Source organism: Rhodnius prolixus, unplaced genomic scaffold (assembly GCF_049639745.1).
Source record: "Rhodnius prolixus isolate KJV_2025 unplaced genomic scaffold, Rpr scaffold_27, whole genome shotgun sequence".
Lineage (NCBI taxonomy): Eukaryota > Metazoa > Arthropoda > Insecta > Hemiptera > Reduviidae > Rhodnius > Rhodnius prolixus.
In genome coordinates, this window is record NW_027411607.1 from 158,866 (window position 1) to 186,028 (window position 27,163).

General features: G+C 36.2%; 4 protein-coding genes and 3 pseudogenes across 5 annotated transcripts; 3 read left to right on the top strand and 4 right to left on the bottom strand.

Moving 5' to 3' along the window:
• Positions 1 to 77: 77 nt before the first annotated feature.
• LOC141455119 (uncharacterized) lies at positions 78 to 675 on the bottom strand (annotated as a pseudogene).
• LOC141455099 (uncharacterized) lies at positions 473 to 3,077 on the top strand. The gene is made up of 2 exons (XM_074129962.1): positions 473 to 612; positions 851 to 3,077. The coding sequence occupies exon 2, from the start codon at positions 1,485 to 1,487 to the stop codon at positions 3,075 to 3,077; it is 1,593 nt and encodes a 530-aa protein (XP_073986063.1). The 5' UTR covers positions 473 to 612; positions 851 to 1,484.
• Positions 3,078 to 6,374: 3,297 nt separating this feature from the next.
• LOC141455120 (uncharacterized) lies at positions 6,375 to 6,972 on the bottom strand (annotated as a pseudogene).
• A 6,673-nt stretch (positions 6,973 to 13,645) lies between these two features.
• Positions 13,646 to 14,385, top strand: LOC141455121 (uncharacterized; annotated as a pseudogene).
• Positions 14,386 to 15,579: 1,194 nt separating this feature from the next.
• LOC141455122 (uncharacterized) lies at positions 15,580 to 16,803 on the top strand. The gene has a single exon (XM_074129979.1). It carries the CDS (start codon positions 15,580 to 15,582, stop codon positions 16,801 to 16,803), a length of 1,224 nt encoding a protein of 407 aa, XP_073986080.1.
• A 5,371-nt stretch (positions 16,804 to 22,174) lies between these two features.
• Positions 22,175 to 24,057, bottom strand: LOC141455181 (uncharacterized). 2 transcript variants are annotated; one of them, XM_074130043.1, is made up of 2 exons: positions 23,179 to 24,057; positions 22,175 to 22,930 (listed from the first exon to the last, which is right to left on the bottom strand). In XM_074130043.1, the coding sequence occupies exon 1, from the start codon at positions 24,022 to 24,024 to the stop codon at positions 23,209 to 23,211; it is 816 nt and encodes a 271-aa protein (XP_073986144.1). In that variant the 5' UTR covers positions 24,025 to 24,057; the 3' UTR covers positions 22,175 to 22,930; positions 23,179 to 23,208. The 2 variants fall into 2 exon arrangements, 1 of the variants encoding a protein (XP_073986144.1); XR_012459155.1 differs by having other exon boundaries at positions 22,176 to 22,930; positions 23,158 to 24,057.
• On the bottom strand, positions 23,271 to 26,568 carry LOC141455180 (uncharacterized). The gene is made up of 3 exons (XM_074130042.1): positions 26,310 to 26,568; positions 26,057 to 26,223; positions 23,271 to 25,987 (listed from the first exon to the last, which is right to left on the bottom strand). Exons 1-3 carry the CDS (start codon positions 26,316 to 26,318, stop codon positions 24,874 to 24,876), a joined length of 1,290 nt encoding a protein of 429 aa, XP_073986143.1. The 5' UTR covers positions 26,319 to 26,568; the 3' UTR covers positions 23,271 to 24,873.
• Positions 26,569 to 27,163: the final 595 nt, after the last annotated feature.

A 27,163-nucleotide genomic window follows, 5' to 3' on the forward strand; every position in this document is an offset into this window, starting at 1 on the left:
CAGAGGAGTGTTCGTAATTGATGAATTTCCAAAGAAACCATGGAAAAATGAACGAGCCATTTTTAATTTGGTTAGTGTTAGGGGTTAAAAAGAAAATAATAGCTAGGTCAGTCAGTCTGGTGGAAGAGAGAGAGGCAGTGATTATTTATACAGACAAAAACCAAAATATATAAATAAATATTTTTTTTTTTGTTGAGAGGGGGGTCAGTCATTTGTAATGCACCTCTTAATGAAGTGAATTTGATTTTGTGTAATAAAAAAAAAAATTAGGCTTAGTAATAGTTGGGAAAAGAAAGGATTAGAAGACCAAAAGTGAGCGGAAACAAAAGAAGAGAGAAAATCCAGGAGTACAGAAGGCAGTGGGAGCAGATGAAAAAAAAAAAAAGTTGCGAACCGAACAGAGTTGGTTCTGACGCTGGCGAAGTAAGTTGAGCCTTTGGATAGCTGGTGAAGAAAAGTAAACGAAAACTCGCTTGCAGGAGGATTTATCGTGTACCGAGAGAACGAAAACTCTAAAGGCGTACAGGCAAGAGTAGAGAACCAGGCGTCTGCCCAATTCAAGTTGAATTTAAAAGGAGCGGTGAGTGAACCCCAGCGCTGGTGGTAGCAAAGGTAATGGAGATTGGACAATTTGACAAAGTTTGAATCTGTTATTATTCCGAACTGAAGTTTTTTTTTTATTATTATTATTATTTAAATTTATTTATTTTTCTTATTAAATGTATACAATGTGTTGAAAATATTCTTTGGTCAGCTGGGCCCATTAATTTAATTCCAAGCTTTGTTTGTATAACTAATATAATATTCATGTTCAAGAATTGCTAACCAAGCATTATATTTTCTGTTATAGATCATAAAATAGCCTATTCTGATATTGAAGTGAGTACGACCTGCTGTAGCTGGTGCATTACACGATGACTGATTGCTCCGTAAATCTAAATTAAATTAAATTCCTGCTTCCTTATAGTTACTGTTCTCTCTTTTACTCCAGCCAACCTACTATTCCGGGTATTGGGGGTTTTCGCTGCTGTACCCCCAAGAACCTACTCTTACCAGCCCATAAACATCCTCTCTCCCTGCACCATTTGTTTAATCATTTAATATTTTATTTTCTTTTATTTATCTTCATTTATCCCCTTGAAACCGGTACTTATTTCACTCGAAACAACAGCGTGGCGCTCAAGGCAACTATAAACCGCCCTTCCCCACCCCTTCTTCACTGAGCTAGTGGCACTGCTTTGCCTTCCCCATCGGGGAGCGTAACAGTTTGGCGCCCAACGTGGGGCCCGAAGGGTGGTCTTTAGAGAGAAGTATATCTTTTTTATTGTAAATCTAGTCTGTAGTATCCATATACAGTCTTTATTTTGTTTATCCTAAATAGGAGAGTTGAGGACTAACTCTTAGTGTTCCCTATTGATCCTTGTTTCTCTTTACCTTCTCGATTCCTTGTTCCCTTGCCTTTCTCTTTGGTTATCCTGTGTACCATGGATGTAGGTAGGTTAAACAAAGACGAACTTCAGTACGAAGCTAGGGTCAGGCGCCTATCGGATGGGGGATCAGTAGAGGAGCTGAGGAAGAAACTGAGACCTATTCTCAAATTAGAAAGAGAAGGAAAGGCGGTATTTCCCACCGAATTTACGTCTACTCTTAGCGAGTTGGGGGTTTGTCGTGAGAAGGTACAGACACTGAAGGCAAGGATAGCTGCCTTAGGCGACCTACCAGCCCCAGGGGATATTAAAAGAATAGATACCGGCCTCCAGCATGTGACCAGTAGGATTAATCGGATAAGACCTATGGACACTGATAAAGAGTCATGGAAGGAAAGAGACGAATTAGCTGACGAATGTGCATACCTTTGGGCCTGTTTAGAGGAGTGTCGTTGCGAACAGGAAGGTGCTCAAGGGCTAATTGGGTATCCGGTGTCGGAAGGGCTTTTAGTCCAGCCTTTCGCCCAAGAACGTGTTATATTGGCGGCCATAAACTTGCAAGTATCCCAGTTTACAGGAAGTCGCGAGGGGATTATAGGGCGACAATTAGAAGGGACTATAGCGGAGCTGCTGTCCAAATTGACACTCGCTCCTGTGGGGGACCAGCAGCATGAGAATACACGATTAGAGTATTTGAAAGAGGCTGTTAATTGTTTGCAAACATTCAATGAGCGTTCCCAAATTCAGCTTCCTTCGTGTGACACGCATCAGACGGAATCTCCAGCGGCAACCGGGGTTTCCAAAAGGAAACAAATTCCAATGAAGGAATGGGGAGTAAAATTCTCAGGGGATGGTCAAGGGCTAAGTGTCCATGCTTTCCTTGAAGCTATAGAGGAAATGAAGGTAGCCCGAAATACTAATGATGACGACCTCTTTGCATCGGCTTATGACTTATTTACTGGCAGAGCACTGATCTGGTATAAGGCAATTAGGCGCGAGGCAACGACTTGGGACCAGGTAGTTCAGGAAATGAAGGCTGAATTCGAGCCTCAAGATTACACTGAACGTTTATGGGAGGAGATACGGGCCAGGACACAGGGAGATGATGAACCAATGGGAATATTTATCGCGATCATGCGGAATTATTTTCACCGTCTTCCTACCAGGCCTAGCGAGACAGAGATGCTCCGGGTCGTTATGCGTAACCTCCACCCATACTATTTAGATCGCCTCTCCTTGCACGAGGTGTCGCGGTTGGACGATCTTGTTGAGAAAGGGCGACGAATAGAAGCGACGCGTTGGCGGATTCAGACTCACCGTCCACCTCCCTCAAGAAGATCCGTTTTAGAACCTGATTTGGCTTATTCGCCTATTTCTCGAAGAGTTGCGCCAGCATTGAACCTTGCGGAAGCACCAACAGGATCAATGTGCAGTAGAGATAGTTCGTCAGATAAATGCCCCATGAAAGGGGGATCTGAGAGACCGAAAATCAGGGGTACTTGTTGGAATTGCGACCAACCAGGTCATTCGCACCGATGGTGTAAACAGACGAAAAACCCCTTTTGTGAACGCTGTGGTACAAAAGAAGTAACCACGGAGGAATGTACGTGTCCACAAAAGAAGGGAAACTCCAGTGGGGGACGAGCTTAGGACGCAGCTCGTATTCGCCCCATCAGTCCAGTCGAGACAATCCCGAATGGCAGGCATGGCTGGCAACGATAAGAGGAAGCGACATTCGGCCATCCCTGCCCTTGTGCCAGTGCAGTAACGCTGACAGGCGTCCATATATTAAGATCACTATTCTGGGAATAGAATCTGTGGGGCTTCTTGATTCTGGGGCAACAAGATCGTTGTTGGATGCCAATTTATGGGCACGCTTTGCTAAACTGAACATGCAACTGGATGTCACTAAATCTATTACTGTTTCTTTAGCGGATGGGTACAAATTACCTGCGTTGGGATGTGTATCATTACCAGTAGAGTTGTGCGATAAAGTTAGGATGGTCGATTTCCTAGTAGTACCAAACCTGAAATACCCACTAATTCTCGGTATAGATTTTTGGACGAACATGAGTTTAGTACCCGACATAGGGAATCGGACGTGGACCTTCAATGATTCAGTCATGGCGGTAGAGGCGGTCCCAGCTTTAATTGATCAGTCCTCCTTAGAGGAGTGGCAGAAGCCAATCTTAGAGGAACTGATTTCTAAATGGAAGGGGACCCGACCTCAGAAACTAGGGTGCACCAGCAGAGTCAAGCACATGATCGAGACAGACCACCGTCCGATCAAACAGCGCTACTACCCGGTTTCGCCACATGTTCAGGAATCATTGAACAAAGAGCTGGATGACATGCTTGAGCAAGGTATAGTAGTCCCATCCAAAAGCCCATGGTCATCACCTGTCGTACTGGTAAAGAAATCAGACGGAACTTATCGGTTTTGTGTGGATTACCGGCAGGTAAATGCGGTTACGAAGAGAGATGCCTATCCTCTTCCTTTCGTTTCTCAGATTCTTGACCGGTTACGAGATGGACATTATCTCTCTTCCGTAGACATAAAGTCGGCATATTGGCAGATCCAAATGGAGGAAAGTAGTCAAGAAAAGACGGCCTTTACGGTACCTGGTCGTGGGCTCTTTGAATTCACGAGGATGCCATTTGGGCTTCATAACGCCCCAGCCACGTGGCAAAGGCTTATTGATCATGTTCTGGGGGCTGACCTAGAACCACATGTTTTCGTATACCTCGACGACATTGTGGTGGTGACGAACGAATTCGGAAAACATGTAGAGATATTAGAAGAGGTATTTCGGCGACTGGCTGAATCAAAATTAACTATAAATTGGGACAAATGTCGCTTTTGTAGGTCGCAATTGAGGTACCTGGGCTACGTTGTGAATAAGGATGGGTTACAAGTAGACCCTGAGAAGGTCTCATCCATTATGACTTTTCCAGCCCCAAAGTCTATCAGGCAGGTTAGACGTTTTATAGGCCTAGCGTCGTGGTATCGTTGATTTGTCCCAGACTTTTCAACCATAATATCACCGTTAAGCACCTTGCTAAAGAAAGGGAAAAGGTGGCAATGGAATGAAGAACAGGAAACAGCATTCATTGCCATAAAAGATAAACTTATTTCTTCACCGATCTTGACCTGTCCAGATTTTAGCCTACCCTTTATCCTTCAAACAGACGCTTCGGGCGTAGGGGCTATTTTGTGCCAAGAGTATCCGGAGGGCGAAAAGGCGATAGCCTACGCTAGCAGAGGACTGACCGCCTCTGAGAAAAAGTTCTCGACTACCGAGCAAGAGTGCCTGGCCGTTCTCTGGGCAATAGAGAAATTCAGACCCTACTTAGAGGGGATGGAATTTACGGTAGTCACTGATCACATGGCGCTTAAGTGGCTTAATAATCTAAAAGATCCACAAGGCAGGCTAGCCAGGTGGGCTGTGAAATTACAGCAATACACCTTCCAAATCCGTCACCGACCGGGGAAGTTAAACGCGGCCGCGGATGCACTTTCAAGGGTTGAGGAGGATGCCGAGGTGACGGCAATAGATTGCACTGGCCATACAGACTCCTGGTACCGAGATTTGTGCACTAAAGTCAGTACGCGACCTGATGAGTACCCACTATGGAAAGTAGAAGGGTCGAAACTGTACAAGAGAATAGTGGATCGAAGGAAAATCTTGGGGGAGGATCGTCCTTGGAAGTTAGTGGTGCCAAAAAGCGAAAGGAAGAAGCTGTTATTCGACTTCCATGATAGTTCTATGTCAGGTCATTTAGGTTCCTACAAGACTCTTCAGCGACTGAAGGAAGGTTATTATTGGCCAGGAATGGCTGCAGATACAGCGAGGTACGTTGCTAGGTGTCCGACCTGTCTCGCAATGAAACCCTCTCAACAGGGACCAGCAGGGTTGATGGGAGGGCAGAGAGTTGCGGAAAGCCCCTGGCAGGTAATTACTGCCGATCTAATGGGCCCACTTCCCTTGTCCACTAAATTAAACAGATGGCTGCTAGTGGTATGCGACTATTTTTCAAAGTATTCCATATTACTTCCGTTGCGGACCGCCACATCCAATAAGATAGCAAACTTGTTGGAAGAAAAAGTTTTCCTGAAGTTTGGTGTTCCCCAGATAATCATCTGTGACAATGGCGTACAGTTCAAAGGTCGCCAGTTACAGGAAAAGATGCAAGAATATGGGACAAAGACGTGGTTCACCAGTCTTTATCACCCTCAGGCGAATCCCACGGAGAGAGTTAATAGGGTAATAAAAACCATGATGTCGTCTTATATACGGGAGAACCATCGCCATTGGGATAAGGAGCTATCAAAACTGGAATTCGCGATAAAGACAGCAGTACACGACGCCACCGGGTACACTCCCGCATACCTAAACTACGGCCGAGAACTGCCCAGGACCGCGTTTGAGTATGAGAGGGACCCACCGGATGAGACCAGCGGTGAAATAGGTCTGAATCGCGAACGACATATGGAAAAGCTGAAGGCGATGCCAATCCTTTACAAGGAAGTCCAGGACCGTCTCGATCGCGCTTATGAAAAGGGGCAACGCGCTTATAATTTAAGGAGAAGGCCTGTGGAATATCTAGAGGGGCAGGTAGTATGGTGTAGAACCCATCCACAATCCGATGCTTCATCTTACTTTTCGGGGAAGCTGGCACCGAAGTTTGTCAAACGGAAGGTGAGGAAAAAGATTTCCTCTGTAGCGTACGAACTTGAAGACCCCTCAACAGGAGTATTTGCGGGGGTATGGAGCGTAAAGGACCTTAAAGAACAACCAGTGCAAGAAGAGTCCTAGTCCCATTAATTCCTTCCTTCGTTAACTTTTCTCTCCCAGGTTGTCGCTACATTCAAAGTTAATAAAAGTTATTAATCAGGCTATTTCTCGTTGTGCTATTATTTTCTTTCCTAGGAAGGAAGGGAGAATGTTAGGGGTTAAAAAGAAAATAATAGCTAGGTCAGTCAGTCTGGTGGAAGAGAGAGAGGCAGTGATTATTTATACAGACAAAAACCAAAATATATAAATAAATATTTTTTTTTTTGTTGAGAGGGGGGTCAGTCATTTGTAATGCACCTCTTAATGAAGTGAATTTGATTTTGTGTAATAAAAAAAAAAATTAGGCTTAGTAATAGTTGGGAAAAGAAAGGATTAGAAGACCAAAAGTGAGCGGAAACAAAAGAAGAGAGAAAATCCAGGAGTACAGAAGGCAGTGGGAGCAGATGAAAAAAAAAAAAAGTTGCGAACCGAACAGAGTTGGTTCTGACGCTGGCGAAGTAAGTTGAGCCTTTGGATAGCTGGTGAAGAAAAGTAAACGAAAACTCGCTTGCAGGAGGATTTATCGTGTACCGAGAGAACGAAAACTCTAAAGGCGTACAGGCAAGAGTAGAGAACCAGGCGTCTGCCCAATTCAAGTTGAATTTAAAAGGAGCGGTGAGTGAACCCCAGCGCTGGTGGTAGCAAAGGTAATGGAGATTGGACAATTTGACAAAGTTTGAATCTGTTATTATTCCGAACTGAAGTTTTTTTTTTATTATTATTATTATTTAAATTTATTTATTTTTCTTATTAAATGTATACAATGTGTTGAAAATATTCTTTGGTCAGCTGGGCCCATTAATTTAATTCCAAGCTTTGTTTGTATAACTAATATAATATTCATGTTCAAGAATTGCTAACCAAGCATTATATTTTCTGTTATAGATCATAAAATAGCCTATTCTGATATTGAAGTGAGTACGACCTGCTGTAGCTGGTGCATTACACGATGACTGATTGCTCCGTAAATCTAAATTAAATTAAATTCCTGCTTCCTTATAGTTACTGTTCTCTCTTTTACTCCAGCCAACCTACTATTCCGGGTATTGGGGGTTTTCGCTGCTGTACCCCCAAGAACCTACTCTTACCAGCCCATAAACATCCTCTCTCCCTGCACCATTTGTTTAATCATTTAATATTTTATTTTCTTTTATTTATCTTCATTTATCCCCTTGAAACCGGTACTTATTTCACTCGAAACAACAGCGTGGCGCTCAAGGCAACTATAAACCGCCCTTCCCCACCCCTTCTTCACTGAGCTAGTGGCACTGCTTTGCCTTCCCCATCGGGGAGCGTAACATTAGCAGTGTTGGCAGTGGTACTCACTGGGTTTGTTATAAGAAGAGAGGTGAATATGTTCAATTCTTCGATATCAGTGGTGCCAATCCCCCTTCTGAATTTGTCCGTTATGTAAAGGGAAATCAAATTTCATGGAACAGGAAGCAGTATCAGAAAGTTGGCACTAACAACTGTGGTCAGCTTTGTCTACTCTTCCTGCTGGATGTCTTATAAAAGAGCGGCTCACAACTGAAGTTGGCCATTTGATCACTAGACGGAGATGGGTTTAGACTTTAGAAGAGGCGATAAAAGGACAGTTGCGGAGGAAAAGAGCATTATTCCAGTGAGAACAGTTGCCGAGCGAACATCGCTAGTAGAGTAAAAAGGAGTCTTTTGGATCAGTAAAGATGGCGGACTAGGATGAAGTAGGGGTGGCGGGTGCAGTTTATTCCTGCTCTATCCTTCTCTCCACACTCTTAAGTTGCATCTTTCTTTTCTCTCCACCCTCTTAAGGTGCATCTTTCTCTTCTCTCCACATTATTAAGGTACATCTCTCTCTCTCTCTCTCTCTCTCTCGCCCATCCATATTAGGTAAAACTAAATGATTTGAATTGAGAAAATAAAATATTTAAATAATATTTTACTGGAAATTACCATGCTACAGGTTAAAACTAAATAATAGTTGATTTGAATGAGAAAATAAAATATTTAAATGGGTGAATAACCTGAAAAATCTCAACTAGCATGCGTGAACATGCTCAAACTCTCTCTCTATCTCTCTTTCTCTCGGTTAGTTTCTCTTGCTGCAGACATCAACTACTTATATAATACTCATCATGTGTAGAAGCCGTATAGTCCCACACATTCTCTACTTAGAGAGGGACCGGTTTTAAAAAACTATATAATAATACTATTGCAAATACGACACAGTCATTGAACTTGCTTTGACTCCATTGAGCACTTCCTGCAGATTCTTCTATTATTAATTAAAAAATGGCAGATCAATGGAAAGTGATTTCAGTGAGTGATAATTATAATAAGTTTGTTACAACATTTCCCACCATTACACTAGCCGATTTGGATTTAGTACTAGCTTATATCAATTTACGTGATGATTTGAAATCTTTAGAAAATTACTCTAAAGAATATATTGTTAAGGCTGCTAATGAACATTATATTAACTGTGTTTGGTCCAATCCGAAGCAGACTGTTGGGCCTGATACTTGCCCTTGTTCGAACATTGCTTGGTTATCCCACCACATTACCAAAGAATTAAATCTGCTATGCAAAGGAGAGATAGATGATGAGAATTAGTGTAACATAGTCAGTTTGTGACAAGATGGCGAGTGGTACAGGATTGCAGCTTACAACCAGCTTCTCGTTGAACGCCAAACACTCAAAACAACTGGTAACAGGCTTGTCTGAAGATGGTGCACCACTTATTGCATTAAAAACAAAAAAAACAGTTATCTACATAAATGAAGAAGATTGGTCAACTCTACAAGCAAACAAGCAAGTATGTGATGATTTTTAAACGGATCCGTACCGGCTGAAGTACAACTACAGCATGCAACAGTTTTCTTTGAGATGTTCACCCATAAAACTATGGTTATACGAGGAAAACCATCATGGTTAGAAGATCTCCTTCAATATCACCCTCCGAAGATAATTTTTTGAAAAAATGAATATTTTAAACTAGTGAGTTTAATAGACGATGTTAATAAACAATTTACTTATTTAAGAAAGATATTAAACTGTTGTAACACTGGTGAAAAAACTATTGAATAAATTTGTTTATACAAAATAATCTGTTTTCATTTTTTATTATGTTCCTTAATGATGTGGAATGTTAATGGGGGGGGGGAAAAAAAAAAAAAAAAAAAACTACACAATTTTATTACAAAAACTTTATTATTCCACTAAATCATTTTTATTTATCCAAGAAGGTTTCTTAAAACCTAACCACTTTACACACAGCTTATCTTGTTTACGTCTTAGTATTTTTTCTACAAGATATACATCTTTATATATAGTTTTCTACAGTTCTTGTGCATAAAATGCTCCTTGAATAGGTTGTCCTGTCAAGTCTTCCAACAAGTAAGTATATGGAATAGTGTTGCGGACATTTATAATTTTAAATACTTCAGTGCTGCAATTGGGTGTGTAACCTCTGCTAAATTTAGTTCTCTTTTTCGAAACACGTACAAAGTCTCCTTCTTTAAAACGTTGTTTATCTGTCCTTTTTACTTTAGAAGAGTATACATTAGCTAGTAAGAATGCTTCATTGCTAGAATTTACTTCCGATGGTGTCATACCAACCGTACGGTGTACTTTGTTGTAGATATTTATGAGATCAGGTAAATGCTTTGTATAATTGTAGTTTCCTCTGAGACTAAATAAGCGACACAACATAGATTTAAAGGTTCTATTAAATCTTTCTACAATTGAACTTTTAATTTGGCTGTAATTACTATAGTGATTAATGTTGTGCTTCTTCATGAGTTTTGTGAAGGAAACATTGTAGAATTCCTTCCCATTATCAGTCTGAATATTTTACGGTACTCTTCCACTTGAAATAAAAATATTATTCATAGCTTTAGTGATATCTTTAGCGCTTTTAGATTTAACAGTCTCCACCCAGGCGTACTTTGAAAAACAATCAATCGCTGCTAATATATATTTGAAACCGCTATTTTGACGAGCATATGGTATCATTTCCATTAAATCAGCTTGCCATAAATCATCAACACCTTTGAGCAATGTACGCCTTCGAGGGTAGCGTGAACGTGCTGGTCTATGAAGTTCAACAACTACAGCCTCTTTGCTAGACATGACTTTATGGTTCAAAAATCGTTTTAAGCGTAGCAGCAGTTATAGGAACATTTGGATTCAATAAACTTATTCAGTTCCTAAAAACAGTGAATAAACCGCGCACAAAATTATCTGTAACTTTTTTTCGGGCTTCGTCATACGTATCTAAAAGATAACGTTTACTAACAAATTGTTCATGTAAATATGTATTTGTTACTAAATCTAACTCTTTTATATACTTTTCCAATTCTTTAGTTACAAGTTGTTCAAGATAAATCTTATTAACATCATCTGAACTACCAACTGGACTATTGATTCCAAGTAATCGTTTATTTTCAAAGTCGATATATTCTCCATCTTCGTCATCACTAGCATGAAATACTGTTTTTAAGTGATGCAAAGGTCTGCCAAACTTGTCTATAGACATATCGATACCAAACAACAACTGATAATTTATTCCACAAGTAATTCCTAATAAATAATATCCGCCTCTCTCAACTCTTCGATTATAGAATGAATTTCATTTCCATGTCCAGTGTGACCAGCATTTGTTGATGCATATTTGGATCATCCCAATGTTCATAAATATTTTGTCCCACATCCATACCTTTACCAGTAGTAGTGGTCGTATGTCTTAGACCGTATCTTGTTTTAATAGGATTTGTTGCAATTGTAGTCCGAGGTGTCCTAGTAACTTGATCTGCAGTTGATGGCGGTGGAAAAAGGGTTGAGCCGACTGTTCACCCATAGAAGGATAAAATAAAGGAGCTATTATATTTTTGTATTTGAATCCTTTGCTTGAGCTAAGAGGTTTTTCATCACTAAATTGTTGTTTATGTGCGTTACTAACTTCTAAAATATCCTTATAATTTTCCAAATCTTCTACAGTGTATTTGTTCGGCTTTTTTAAAAATAATAATTGTAATAACCCAGGAGTACCTTTATACCAGTTTCCATTTACATTGATATCATTATCATCAATAGCTACCTGTGCATTTCTTATCGTCATGCCTCCAGTAGGTAACACTCTAATGCCGTATCTATCATCTAGATCAGGGGTCGGCAACGTGAGGCCCGCGGGCCGCTTGCGGCCCTTCTAACATTTTCCTGCGGCCCGCGGCACAAAACGGAAAATAATAAAAATTTAAATAATATAATATTTCAAATTTTATGTTAATAAAGTTTGGTAATTTTCGCTGGAACAATTATTGTCTCAGCGTTCAAATCTTATATTTGTAATCCGCGCTCTTTCTTTGTATGATCCCTCGACTTTTAGAACGCCATTTTTACACCGACACAAAGCGTGTTGTCGCCGTCGAAGCTGCGGATTTTCGCTTCTTCTCTAGTTATTTATTTTATGGGGATATATAAATGTGAATGCAATCGCACTATTTTTATTTCGTCTGGCTTTTAATAGAAAAAATGATGAAGGAAGATATGAAGCAATTTCATAGAAGTCACTAATGCCGTTTTTTTGTTGGTTTGTTAATAAATTTCATTTTAATTAATAATCTGTATTATAAATAGATAAAAGAGAGAAACATTTTAATGCAAATATTTGCAAAACAAAGGGTGCTGCCCAAATAGATCGGGTTGCTAGACACACAGCGTACCAATCAGTCAATCAAGATATATAGATAAAGTGGAAAAAAAAAGAAAGAAGTCAACACCAATACTACACCATTGAGAGATCCTCAATTCGTCAGGCAAAAAAAGAAAAACGAAAATCGTTCCTAACACTAATACAATATGTCAACAAAATAAAATAAAATAAAATAAACCAAACCAGCAACAGAAACATCCAAATCAGAATAACAACATATCACAATCATACAATACCAACAAATAAGCGGGCAGAACAATCAAACTCATGCCCCGTAGATGTGGTGGTGGATAATGCCAATCGAGTCCACAATGATAGACTCCGCCAATAAATATAAAAAGAAATATATATGTATATATTGCGGCCCTCGGTAATAAACCAATAACCTTTTGCGGCCCTTTACAGAAAAAGGTTGCCGACCCCTGATCTAGATCGTTAGTATCTGAAGTCATATGTTTCAATAAATATGGTTTTATTAAAGATCCTATCTCTTCTATTTCTTCTAAGCTTTTCTCCAATTCCTCTTTACTGTGTATTTGTTTTATTTGCTCTAGAGGAGAATCATCATCTTCAAACGTCTCTTCTTCCATTTTAATATCTAAAACATCCTTTCGTGGTATAGGAGTTGAAGCTTTAAGAGGTAATTTGACTTCTTCTTCTTCTTTGAGCGGTAATTTAACACATTCTTCAAGTGATGTCGTAGAAGTCGAAGCGTCAGATTTTAAAGCGGTTTTTTTAGAACGCTTTTTATTCTGTTCAACTAACTCTTGAAGCGGTTTTGTAATGGGCTTTAAACTTCTTTCCAGATCTTGCTGTGATAAATGAAGACCTCTCTTTAAACTTTTAAATTTTTCTCGCAGAGATTTAGAAGTTTTGATAAGATGTTGTGTAACTTTAGGATCCATAATGAAAAATGATAGACCAATGGAAAATATTGCTCTATATATAAATGTATGTATCTAAACCTTTTCGAAATCTACCATTGTGTACGTCTCTTGTTTTATCTATTGTTAGAAAACTGTATGGTGCATCCCAGCAGACCTCCCACATTTCTTTAAAATTATTAAATGACACACTTGGTGAACTTACATGATCGTTATAGATATGCCTTAAATTTAAATCATCCTGCGTAAAAATTATAATAAAATTGGCATTATCACGTATAAGATGTTTAGGAATCCTTGCATAGCTTTGTGTCAAATAGAAACAATCAATTCCTCTATGCCTTCCCATACTGAAATACTGTCTGATTATATCCTGTTGATCCATTGCAATATCATCAAATACAATTCTTTTCAGCATTGTCAGGAGTGATTACCTGCTGCGTATCGTTGATTTTGTGAAAACCATTTCTGGTACTAATTTGAATAGGCTTTCTAAATATAAATACTTTTCTTGTTGGATAGATCGGCTACATAAGTACACATTTCCAAATTTTAACCCATTCGGTTGTAAAAGCAAACAAGCTATGAGATTAGTTTTACCAGACCCCGAACTACCGCAAATAAGTGCACGTATATTATCAGGCAACAATTGGCCATGGCGACCTTCATTTGCTTCCTGTTCTTCACCTGAAGGAATCACGTTATAAACAGGTAGACGTTCACGTTGTTTCTCCAAACGCATACTGATGATGATGGGTCTAATTCACAACTTATATAAGCAGAATCAGAGCGAAAATAGTCATCATAATGAGAAAGAAAACAACGGGTGAAGGTCTAATAAATTCGGTGATTAACAAGCTTCCATTTGAAGCGCATATTCCAGGATATAGATTTTGTGGCCCCGGAACTAAATTACAAGAAAGATTAAGCCGTGGTGATAAAGGTGTTAACCCTTTAGACGAAGCCTGTAAGGAACACGACATTGCATATTTTAAAAACAAAGATTTGAACTCAAGGCATAAAGCTGATCGCATCTTAGCAGAAAAAGCTTGGCAAAGAAAAAATCAAGTGACTCATCTTTTGGTGAAAAAGCTGCCGCTTGGGCTGTTACTAACGCTATGAAAATGAAAGTAAAATTGGGAGGAGGTGATGGTATCAAGAAGAAAAAAACTTACAAAGATGTAATAAGTGCTGCTCGCGTCACATCGCCTACATCAATTAGTGGAGCCTCCAAAACAGCACTCAAAAAAGGTAAAAAGTTTTTATCAAAATCAAAACTAGACAAAATACCAAGAATATTACCAGTTCCAAGAACTGGAGGTATTCTCCCTTTTCTGGTACCATTATTTGCAGGTTTATCTGCTCTTGGAAGTCTAGCAGGCGGAGCAGCAGCGGTTGCTAAGGCAGTTAAAGATACGAGAGATGCTAGAGACCGTCTAGAGGAAATGAGACGTCACAATCAGAAGATGGAAGAACAGAAAATTGGCCAAGGTTTCTACCTTAAACCTTATAAAAAAGGATATGGTCTTTATATTAAGCAATATTGACTACTACTACCTAACAGAGCTCTCACAAATATAGAGTTGATGAAATTTGCCAAAAACGTACCTCATTTTAGAGGTGTTTATATGCGTGTTCTTTGCCAAGTTATCCTAAAACTAATGAATGTGCTATTTTAAATCTAGATTCAGTGAAAAACATAGGTACTCATTGGGTCGCCTATTTTAAAAAAAATAATGAAGTAATTTATTTCGATCCTTATGGAAATCTAAGACCACCGTTAGAACTTTTACATTATTTCAGAAACTGTGTTATTACATACAATCGTAGAAGATATCAAGATTGGAATACACCATATTGTGGGCATTTATGTTTGAAATTTCTATATAATAACGATGAATAAGCATTTACGGAATTCAGTCATGTCGTACACCTTTACCTTAACAGGAGCTTCAAGCATTCTTAGTGCCGATCTTTTTCCACCAATTAATTTATTAGACAGTGGTGGTGATTATAGCATTGGTTTATTAAGTTTTCAGTCATACAATTCCATACCGAATATTATTGAAGGATTTAACGATCTTTTTCATTATGGAGACAATGTTATTAGTTTACCTACAGGAACTTATGAAGTGGAAGCTACAGCACGTTATCTAAAATCACATATAAGTTCTACAGATTCATTGAAATTGAAAGGTAATACCAACACATTGAAGGTTGAATTAACATGTACACAACCTGTTGACTTCAATAAAGAACATTCGATCGGCCTTTTACTGGGCTTTACTAAACTTGAGGTGTTAGAAAAAATGATCACTCATAAATCAGACGAAATTGTACAGATTCATAGTGTCAATACAGTTGCAATTAACTGTAATATAGCATCCGGTTCATATAGAAACGGGAAACCAGGACATACTATATATGAATTTTCACCAATAGTTCCTCCAGGATTTAAGATCGTACAAGAACCTTCTCCAGTCATTTACTTTCCAGTTATCGGTGAAGTAATCAACAATATAACACTTGTTATAACAGATCAAAACCAGAACATAGTGGATTTTAGCGGAGAGACAATTACCATCAGATTACATCTAAAGAAAAATGGGTATTGATTTTCGAAAGTATAAAATGGATTACGCTGAAGTGAAATCAACTAGTATTCAACGGTCACCTTACCGAGCGTTAACACCATCAAATATTTACTTCCTACAAAATATAGGACTTTTGATTAAACCAAAATGGAAGAAATACTAAATGTGGATAAAAAAAAAGTGAGTTTTGAGGAGAGAATTACAGACTTTGAGTTTCAATCTCATCAGCCTTACAATCAATCATTAGACAATTCTGACGAAATAATAATTGCCGTACAACAACAAGACATCTACACTGTTCCATCCAAGAGTTTTCTCTACATTCAAGGACAACTGGTCCAAGAAGGAGTAGCATCTATAGATCCAAGTGTATTGGGTTTAGTGAGAAATGGATTTTTGTTTTTGTTTGTCGAAATCAAGTATCAGTTGAATGGTGTATTAATTGACCATGTTCGGAATCCTGGAACTGTTAGTACATTAAAAAGTTATGCATCTCTTAGCCCAGACCAAGCATTAGGATTGGAAATGAGTGGTTGGATGATGCCTGGTGAATATGTGAAATTAGTAGATGAAAAAGGCAATTTTGATGCTTGCATCCCTCTAGACATTGTAATGGGTTTCTTTGAAGATTACAATCAAATAATTCTACAAGGAAAACACGAATTAATTCTACATCGCAGCAGAACAGATAATGATTGTATAAGAGTTTTAGGGGATCATACCAATGTTAAGGCATCCATTAAATTGAAGTCTATACAGTGGAAAATGCCTTACGTTAAAGTTTCTGACGAACAAAGGTTAACATTTTTAAATTTGGTCGACAAAGGAAAAACGGTTCACATGGCATTCCGTTCATGGGATTTAGTAGAATATCCTTCTCTACCAGTAACAAAGAAGCATACTTGGGTAGTGAAAACTACAACAAATTTGGAAAAACCCCGATATGTCATAATTGCATTTCAAACAAACAAAAAGAATAATGTACAAAGTGATATGTCTCAGTTCAACCATTGTAATACATCAAATGTTAAATTGCATTTAAATTCTGAGGTTTATCCTTATGATGATCTTAACATAGACTTCTCCAAGAATCACTTTACAATATACCATATGTATCAAAAATTTCAAATGAGTTATTATGCGAAGGAAAATGAACCTATTTTAAGCAAAGAACAATTCAGGGATGAAGCTCCTATTATTGTAATAGACTGTTCTCGTCAGTCTGAGGCAATTAGATCATCTTCAGTTGACATTAGAATAGAATTGGAAGCATCAGAAACTTTTAAACCAGTTACAACAGCCTACGCTTTAATTTTACATGATGCACTAGTTGAATATAATCCACTGACAGGTTTAGTTAGAAGAATTTAATTGGTTAGAGTGGGGGAAAGAATCATATAAGTTAGAGCTGTACACAGTTGCTTATAGTTCACCAATATGCATGCCGCAGTGATAGATATTCAATGTTATCAAAGCGATGATCCTACTTTCATCGTAAAGGAGTAGGCAATTGCTGATGTCACCGGTCAAGAGAAACATTGGATGTTCAAACCGCCCTCATATGGAAACCCGTACTCACCTCCCAATAGATGGGTGTACAGAAACCTACATGGAATCAATTGGGAAGATGGCGACATGGATTATTCTGAATTTGACATTGTTTTAAAGGATGAAACTAAAAACTACCCCTTCCTCTATGCAAAAGGAGTTGAAAAGAGCAAGTTCTTGGGGGATATTATGGAAAAAACTGTGTATAATCTTCAAGATTTTGGATGCCCCAGCTTAAAACAACTTTGCAAACATCATTTTTCACCCAAATGTGACTATCATTGCGGAACTAAATATAACTGTGCTTTGCACTTTAGTAAAATATTAGTGCATTGGCTGCTGAACAACTACTCCAAAGTTGATTTTACTAATTCTAGTGTTCGGGAGAAATCTTTTAGCGGGTGGAAATCAACAGTAAGTCCGGTATTACTTGCCTTTAATGGCTACATCAAGATAAGAGACGATTGTGTTCAATGTATTTTTTGTGGACTACAGATTTTAGAAGATGTAATTAAAGAATGTCCATGTAAATTACACAGTATTCATAATCAAAATTGTATATTGCTTAAAAAACATGGTATTAAATAAATGTATTTTTTTAAATAAAACAATGGTAATTTTTTCTATCCTTTTTTTTTTAAAAAAAAACTTTGGGGAAGAAATAACACATTCCTTAATTATTTTTGTTCTTTATTAGCATAAAACAAAATGCGTATAATCATTATTACATTTTATAATATGAATATTACTTATCACTAATTTAATACAAAAAAAAAAAATTCATCTATTCATTTAAAATATGCCCCAGAGCTCGAGTATTAATTGAATCAACTATGTACCTTTTATTATCTAAGGGACATAAACTTACTTTATTCTGTTCTACAGTCATCATAAGGTGATGCTTACTTCTAAACATAATCATTGAATGTCTAATTGCTTCGTTTGTCAGAAAGCAAGCAATATAATCATCAAACTTTATGGAATGTTTTAGAACCGGCTTTTCAACCCCTTTTGCTTTTTTTATTATTTTGGAATTTACCATTCAAAGCGAATACATTTTTGGACGGAGTCCAATAAATTCTGTTATTATTTCACCTGCAGCTTCATCCTTAAATTTACCTATAGCTGCTTTATTCTTTTGTAATTCATTAATTATATCACATGACGCTATATCTTTGAAATCCTGACGAAAGATTTTGATCAACGGGTGGTTTGATGTGGTGGGATAGTTGGACAAATCTAAATAATCGCGCATCAGCAGTTAATCTTTAAATAAATTATCTGTTTCAATGAGATAAATATATGCATCGGTATCCATATAGCAGAGAGCTAATCTATCAGGCCCGTAAAATGGAAGCATTACATCATAATGATACCAGTACATTTGTAATTTCGATAAATCCAAAACACTAAGACCTATGTAAATAGGTTTATTAAAAAGAATGCTATTCTTGGCTAAATGTACAGCCGCCAGAGATTTGTTGTATATAACATAGTCTAGACAGTCAGGTCGAGCTATTAATTTTTCTAACTTCAGCGAATTTGATACGAGTTTGATAGAAATTCTACGGCGAACATTTTCCATAGTTTTACCAAAAACTGAATTATTAAACAATTTGTATAAGTCCTTTTCAAACTGATTTGTAGCTTTCTTACGCAGTTCTGTGTTATGGTGCTAACCATGCTGACTGTTGGAATTGCAAAACTTTATTGATTCGCGTTAATTTTAAACCATGTGCTAACGCTTGTTTTAAGACCAAATAATGGCAAACATAGTTTTTACGTGGTCTAAAGTGAGGAATTAATTTAGTTTGCCCATCTACTAAAATATTCTCTGCTAAGAATGGCAAATCATTATGACTGTTACGGAGTTCAAGTGGATACTCGTTATCAACGTCTAATATATATCCTATTTCATCACATTCTCCTAAACTATCCAAATTTATAATGTCCGGTTCAACCCATTTGAAACCACTATAATGGAGGAAATTAGTCATTGCAAAACCGTATAAATTGTTGCAATCTTGGTATGTTATAAAAGTTGTCGGTAATGAAGGGTTATAATCATCCTTGAAATGATTATTAGCTTCAGCATATCTCTTTGTTACCTGTGAAATTCCACCCTTCACCCCTTCTCTATCATCAAAATTTGGTCATACTCAGTGAGGAGTTGCAATTTACAATGAGTTAACCTTAACATGGTATCCCAAGACAAACCTGGTAGAGTGAAATAATAAGCCGGGTCAAGTTTATGAGAACCAACAGTTACAGATCTAAAGTGCTCAAATACGTCCGACAGAATTAGTACATCAATTTTCAAATATAAATCACTATATTCCCCCAGAGTTTTGCATGATAACGCATCCCAAACGTTGAGGGCGTGTTGATAATCGTCTTCACTTATATCTTCACTCTTAACGCTACTATAATACATTTCTTTAGGGGGTAATGAATTATCGCCTAACCTGTCCCAATTTGAAATATAATAATAATAATAGTCTTTATTCAAGACTGCCTCCTGGCCATCGACCATCGGGGTAGTCGGTCATCTCATACATTAAATTAAACAGCACATTACTAGTAAAATACAAAAACCAAATAAAAAGTACAATATACAAAAGAAATGAGATGGAAAATTTACACAAAAACAATACAAACGGGAAAATAAAAGAAAAAAATTCTCCAAATAAGCAAAAGCAAAATAAATTGAAAACTTGTATGCTTATGCAAAAAATAAAAACAAAATAAAGCAAAAAATAATTTAATTAATTAATAAAAGATAAATGGGAAAAAAGAAAGAGAAGAAAAGAAATAAAAATAACTAAATAACTAAAATAGATAATAGTAATATAGAAAAATAATGATCTCAAATTTTATCTTCGCACTAGAGTTTACATTTTGACATAATCTTGAGGCAATCTTACAGAAATTGACAATTGAATTCCAGCCGTACTCTCCATTTAAGTATTTTATTAACACATCTTTCTGCAATATCTCCTGCTTTAAACATTTTAATCTTATTTCTTTTAATCTGGGACAAACAGCTATGAAGTGGAAAGAGTCTTCCGTTTGAGACAAGTTACATAAGTTACAGAGTGAGCTGTGTTCGCTATGTTGATGGATTTTAAAGTTTAAATTCAACAGGCCACTTCTGGCCTTCATGATCCAAACACTATCGCTCATGTTATTGTCGTACACATAGCTAATACACTTATGCTCAAAGTTCAGCTCTCTGTACATCATGTTTGAAATTGATCTCTGTGCCCTTTCAATGAATTCTGCATGAAATATTGTTTCCAAACGGTTACGTATTTTATCAAATTCAGATTTCCAATTACTCATATTCTCAAAAGAAATATCCGCAGTTATATTAAATTTATTTATGAGTTTTTCTAAATCAGAATACCAAAATAGTTTTTTTGCTATTAATTCTTTTGTCATTAAGAGAGGGTATCTATTAGCAGGAAGTTGTGTAATTTTAATTATGTAATTTAAGTGCAGTCTGAGCGTGTAGATGAAGAGATGTGTCGAGTTTGTTTCTAGATACAGTAGATATGTCGGGGTGAACCGCGGAAGATTAAAACATTTTTTTAAAAAGAATCTTTGCAACTTCTCCGCCTCTTCAAACATATTTCCTCCCCACACCTGTGCACCATAGCACATTACTGTCCTAGAAACTGTATTAAATACATTTCTCTTAGCAGAAAATGGTATATCTCGATTTTTCATAAAATAATTCCACACTGAATTTAGTGCAATTTTTGATTTGTGAAGTTTATCATGAAGGTGGGGTTTAAACGAGAGTGTAGGTGTTAGTATTATTCCCAAGTATTTGTACCTATTAGTAACCTGTATTAGTTCGCTACCTAATTTCCATTTCTCATTTTTCGAGGGCCTTCCCCCATTTCGAAAAACTAATATTTGTGACTTTGTTAGGTTAATTTTCAGATTCCAAGTATTGCAATACTCGAAGAACGCGTTAATCATAATTTGTAAACTTTTGGGATCGGTTGCCAAAAGAACCAGATCGTCCGCATACGCCAACAATTTTATTTTCGCATCGCCCACCCTGATACCTCCGCACTCAATAGCCTCCTCTAGATCATTGATGAATAAAGAAAACAACAATGGGCTTAAAAGGCATCCCTGCTTAACGCCTATGTTTGTTCTAAATGCTTGCGTAATACCTTCTTTACATACAGAGCAATCAGTATCAGTGTGTAAATCTTTAATAGCTCGAACGCACTTTGTAGAAAGCCCTTGTTGATACAATTTATATATAAGAGCATATCGATCTTTTCGGTCAAAAGCAGCGGACAAATCCACGAAAAAGGCGTATATCTTACCTCTTTTCACGCTTAATTTCATTTTTATTAATGATATTAAATTATATAAGTTATCTATTGTAGAATATTCCTTACGAAATCCTGCTTGGAATTCTCTAAGTATATTACAATCGGCAATCCAGTTGGATATCCTGTGTAATAACAGTCCAGTATAAATTTTACCTATTGTGTTTTCAAAGGAAATTCCTCTATAGTTTTCTGGAAGATTAACATCCCCTTTCTTGTGCAATGGAAAAATTATAGACTGCTTGAAACAATTTGGGGCATTTCCGGTTTCAAATATACTATTATACATTTTTAAAATATAAAGCAAAAATTTATCCGGAGCATTTTTATAGAATTCATAAGGGTCCCGGTCAATTCCAGGAGCCTTATTGTTTTTTGATTTACCTAAAACAAGTCTTAATTCTTCTAATGTGAATTGCTTATCTAAATAATCATCAAACACTAACGGTTCAGCATACGTGACCCTGCGGGCTTGCAATGGCGGGTTAAACAAAGTCTCAAAATGATTCACCCAATTGTTTACATCGATGTTACTTCCAAAAACAAATACAGATTTTTTAAAATTTCGCACCAGCTCCCAGAACAATTTAGAGTCTTTTATGTTTTTCAACTGAGAAGTAATGTTAAGAAAGTAAGATAACCTTTTATTTTTACAGATAAGTTTGTAGTCACTATTACATTTTATGTATGCTTCTCTGTCTTCCTTTAAATTAGTCTTTCTAAATTTTTTTAATAGACGAAAAGACTTTTTGTGAGCACGAACACAATCAGAGTCAAACCATTTTTGTTTTTTATCGCGCTTAAAATTATTATTAAAATGAGGTTAATTAGCTACATCATTTATAATTTGTAATACATACTCTATTTGTCTTTCTATGGGCAATTCTAAATTCCAAATTGTTTCAATTTTGTTTTCAAGGTTATTTTGATATTTTCCTTTATTCTGAAAATCCCACAATAATTTGGGTAGAAGTGGTAAAGTAGAGTTTACTGGAACAACAATTTTATCTCGCAAAGTAACAACTATTGGCATATGATCAGAAAAAATGCAGTTCCCGACTTTAAATTCCTCAATGAAAGGCAATAATTCAAAAGAAATGGCACAGAGATCAATCACTGAACTGCCTCTAGCTCCTATAAAAGTATGCTCACCTTGCTGGTCACCTTTTACTCTTCCATTCATAATAATAAAATTAAAATTACAGAAAAATTCCTCTAGGTCTCTTCCATTACTATTAACCGTCAAATCTTTAGAACTTCTTTTCCTATTGATCACAAATTTTTGTTCTAAATACAGTCTACTTGGAAGTATTTGCAGTTCCCCAACCCTACTGTTAAAATCCCCAATTAACATAAATTTTAAATTAGACCTTTCTTCCATAAAATTATAAAGTTTAGAAAAATCTTCTGCCCAGTGATTACAATTTAAATAAATCGGAAGTACATACATTACTGTTTTTCCAAGAGATATTTTTATTAAACTTTGGCCAGAGAGATTTATAAAGCAAATTTTTTTAAAATTATTTTTATTCAATTTAATTCCATAAAGACAGCCCCCACTAGCTCGCCCAAACTTAGCTTGCCTTTGAGCTGGTATCCTGTGCAAAATATAATCACAAAAAATATTGTTAAATTTTTCAAAATCATCTTCCACATAAGTCTCAAATAATAAAAATACATCAAATAGTTTAATGTAATTAACAAAATTACGATCATATATTTTATTTGCTAAACCCGCAATATTATATGCAACTATGCTTAATTGGCCACCTTTGTATGCAAAGTTATTATTTTTTTTAGAATTACTTGGAACCAAAGTATTTACCTTCAGACAAGAGTCGCTTACCACTGCTGATCCTTCCGCTCGCTCTAATTGCTAGACGTTCTGTTCCGCTTTCCTTTTCTTAAACTGCTTAGGTGCCTTCCCCTCGCCATGGAGCCACTTCAATATTGTCACTTTATCACCTTTTCTATGAATTCTTCTCGCCAGCTTAGCAGCACCCTCTCTTTCGGAGTCATCTGCTTCAGACGTAGTGCCCGTTCCAGTTGAAAGGATTTCTTCTTCTTCCAAATCCTGCAGCTGTTTTAACGTGTATAAGTCTCCATTAATTAGAAGCTTATCATATCGCAGTGAGGTGGTACATTGTTGGGCTTGCGCTCGCTTCATATAACTTATGAGCTGTTTTCTCGTCTGCCTTATTTCATAAGAATAGTCTTGAGACAATCCAAAGTTACTTCCTTTCAAATGTTTCGCTGACTTTAAGACCTCTATCTTTTTACGGTGAGCAATGAATTTTATTAAAATAGGCCTGTTGTTAGAATTACTCCCACGTCTCACAATTCGATCAATTTCATTTAAATTTACCTCCACTTTAATAGCATTTTTTATTATATCCAAAACATTTGTTTCCAAAATTTGCATATCTTCATTTTCAGCCATTGGAACGTTATACAATATTAAATTTTTTTCACGTTTTATCTTCTGGTAATCGTTTATGTCGAGTTTTAGTCGTTTTATTTTGTCAGACATAGTAGAACAGTTCATTTCGATCGTTTCTATTTTCTTCACAAACAACTCCAACCGTGATTGATACTGATTTATTTTACTTTCTAAACCCTTTACGTCATTTTTCATATCATTTCTCATTTCTTCTAATTTTTCAAACAGCAATTTAACAGTTTTGCCATCCATTATTATTATTATCTTTTTTTTTTAATTTTTACTTTTTATTTTATTTTATTTTTTTCTCTCTCTCTTTATTTTTATTCTTTTATTTTTTCATTTCTTTTTTTTTATTTAATTTATTTAATTAATATATTCATATGGGAATACACCTTTCCTAGTCACCAAATGCATCATGTCCGGACTGAAGAATTTTGATATTTCTGTTAAAATTGCAAGGTTTTTCACTGAGGTATCCAAACTGGAGGACATAAATCGAAATGTATCAATAAACCTTAACTTCATTTTTTCACTGACTTTTTTGTAAAAGAGATATACCGCTCCCCCGAAGTGGGGATAACGAATATTTCTCTATCATCAAATCCTAATTGGGCGATTAAAAAATGTGCGTCATAACCACTAAGATTATGGCAGAATACTGGTACAAAATTTAGTTTTCTACATAGCAAATTACATGTGTTATGTGCTGGGCCTCGATAAACGCCTGAAATGTGTGAATGATCCTTTACCTTCGCATTTTCATCAGTAAAAGATCTATCGCACATGTACTGGCGCAGTTGAAATTTTCTTCTTCTTCATGAGTTAGGGGTTTAATGGGTGTGTTAATGTTGTACAGATTTTCCACAGCTTCGGCAATTCTCTTTAAATATAAGATACAATCTTTAGCCGCATCTGGTCCTCTGTATATGAATGGTTCTTTGGGAAGACTATGGTCTATAGCATCTAATTCATCGCTTATTTTAATGTAAACACCGAAACTCATTGGTGTGTGTAAGTGAGTAATTGTAGTGTATGATTCATCAGGGTTAGGATTACAAGTGCTCACCGGTTCCAGTATAGTTTCAAAATCTAAGTAAATTACGACAGGGACTCTCTGTATGTAACCCCATGTTCAAATTCAATAAATGGTTTTTTTGTTGGTAACTCAACTCTGGCAGGTTTGTGTGTGTAACAGAATAATTTATGGTCTTCGTATCGAGATTCCCCGTTGTAACGTTCATCAAAATGGGTGAAACATCTTTTACATATATATTTTGATGATTTGCGTTTGGATATTTGCTTTCTGACAAGCCTATTAAAATTTTTTATATAAACATAGTGGTAATTGTTATTTGAATTTAGCAGTAACAGATCGCGATGGTCGTCTAATTCCTTATAAACTACCTTTAGAGGATACACATCATTGTTATCATCCAGGCCAAATACATTGATGGAAATATTATTAACAGATTCAAATTTGTTAACGTCTTTAAGAGGGCTTGGGAAATTTACACAAGAAAAATTATATTTACTCTCCAATGATTTGTATTTGTTTGGACGCCCCGAATTTTTCCCATCAATAAATTTGGCCAGTATTGCATATAAAAAGCATTTATTATCAAAATTTTTGACATTTATACATGCCTTCTTGCTCTCAATAGATTTAGGCAAAGGTAAATATGTTGTAGCTTTTAAAGGATTGTGTTTGCTTACCCTCACTCTTAGTCCATCCACTGAAACCAGTGACCAACCACTCTTGGTCATAGCCGCTTCTTCTAGTTCTTTCTTTAATTTGCTGAAGGCTATCTTTAGAAAGCTGATGACGTCATCAGCTAGGTATACTGCTTTGTTAGATGTTTTCAATGCCTTTTCGATTTTCTCTCCATGTATATTTTCAAAAGTGCAGTCCACCCACAGATTAAATTTTATGGATGAATGCGTTACCAAACTTTGATGAATGATGTCTAGAATTTTTGAACGTACGCTTTCTAGAAATATTGGAAAAACCATACAACTTGGTGAGCGTACAAAATATGACGCAAGACGTCCCTGAAAAGCGGTCTCATACGGTGTTACATTATTTAGCCCTGTGGATAATCCCAAGAGCTCTTTTCTGGAAGGTTCTCCCAATCTTGATCTTTTACTTCCACAGACAGCTTCATGTAAACGGCCATTGTGTATATCAGCTTGTACACAGTTACAATGCCTGCACCTGAGAAGAAAACAAATTAATAATACGTAAATAATTACAACTTCATTTATTTATTTATTTTTTACTTACATGTAGCGGCCTCTGGCTGTACACTTCTTCTTATGAATTTGAAGATCTTTTTTGTAAAAATACGCTTTTCCGCATGTGCAGCCATATTTTTCACGCTCACCGTGAGTTAAAGCTCTATGAAGTTTAAACTGATAGGAGTTTTCAAAATTAATGTTGCACTCTTTGCACTGAAAAGATAAGAAGCTTTTCTTTTTTTTTTTTTTTTTTGACTTTGATATGCTAACACATGAGTAATAATAATGGTAAAACTTACATGAACCATGATGATGAGAGCTGATGAAAAGGTATTTATTTTACTTTTTTCTTTTTATTTATTATTATTCTTAGTATCGGCTAAAACAATAATTCTAATATGAACTTCCGCCTTGTTAGAAGGTAAATGCGTAGTCTAATGTAAAAGATTTTTAGTGTTCTAATCATGAATTTAGCAATTTAAGAAGCATAAATAACTATTCATATTAACCATCAAAATTTAATATTTAAAAAAACACGGACACGCTAAAATCCATAACCGCTTAACAAATAAGTAATTTTTAAAAAAATTTCAAATACGTTTTTTTAATTATTGAAAAATTGATGTTTACTCAAACTCTAATTTAAAAGAATTATTTACACCGATTCCTCGGTATATTAAAGACATTTCTAATGTTTTATAGTTATTTATCATTAGATCGGTTATTTTTAATCCATACGCTTTTGGTAGAAAACATTTAATAAATTTTAATTCATCTTGTAACTTTACCACTACCGCATTGCCTACTTTGGTATCAACACGAACTATTGAAACGATTGGGTATTTTTTATCTATTTGAAGTTCTTTTATAGATTTTGTTTCGACTATATCATATTTCACAGAATTTAAGGCTGATTTTAGATCAGACATCTGTGAAAAAAAGAAGAAAGTATTACATAATATTAGGAATTACATATAGCAAGATTGAAGTGTACCTACATAAAAAAATATTGTGATTAGGTACTCACTCTCACAAGGCTGAAGTTCTCACAGACCGACCTCGATGAAAATGAAGTGATGAGCTTAAAGAAGGCTCCTTTATATACAATGCATGACCACAATATTAAATATATATATATATTTAGCTACTTTTT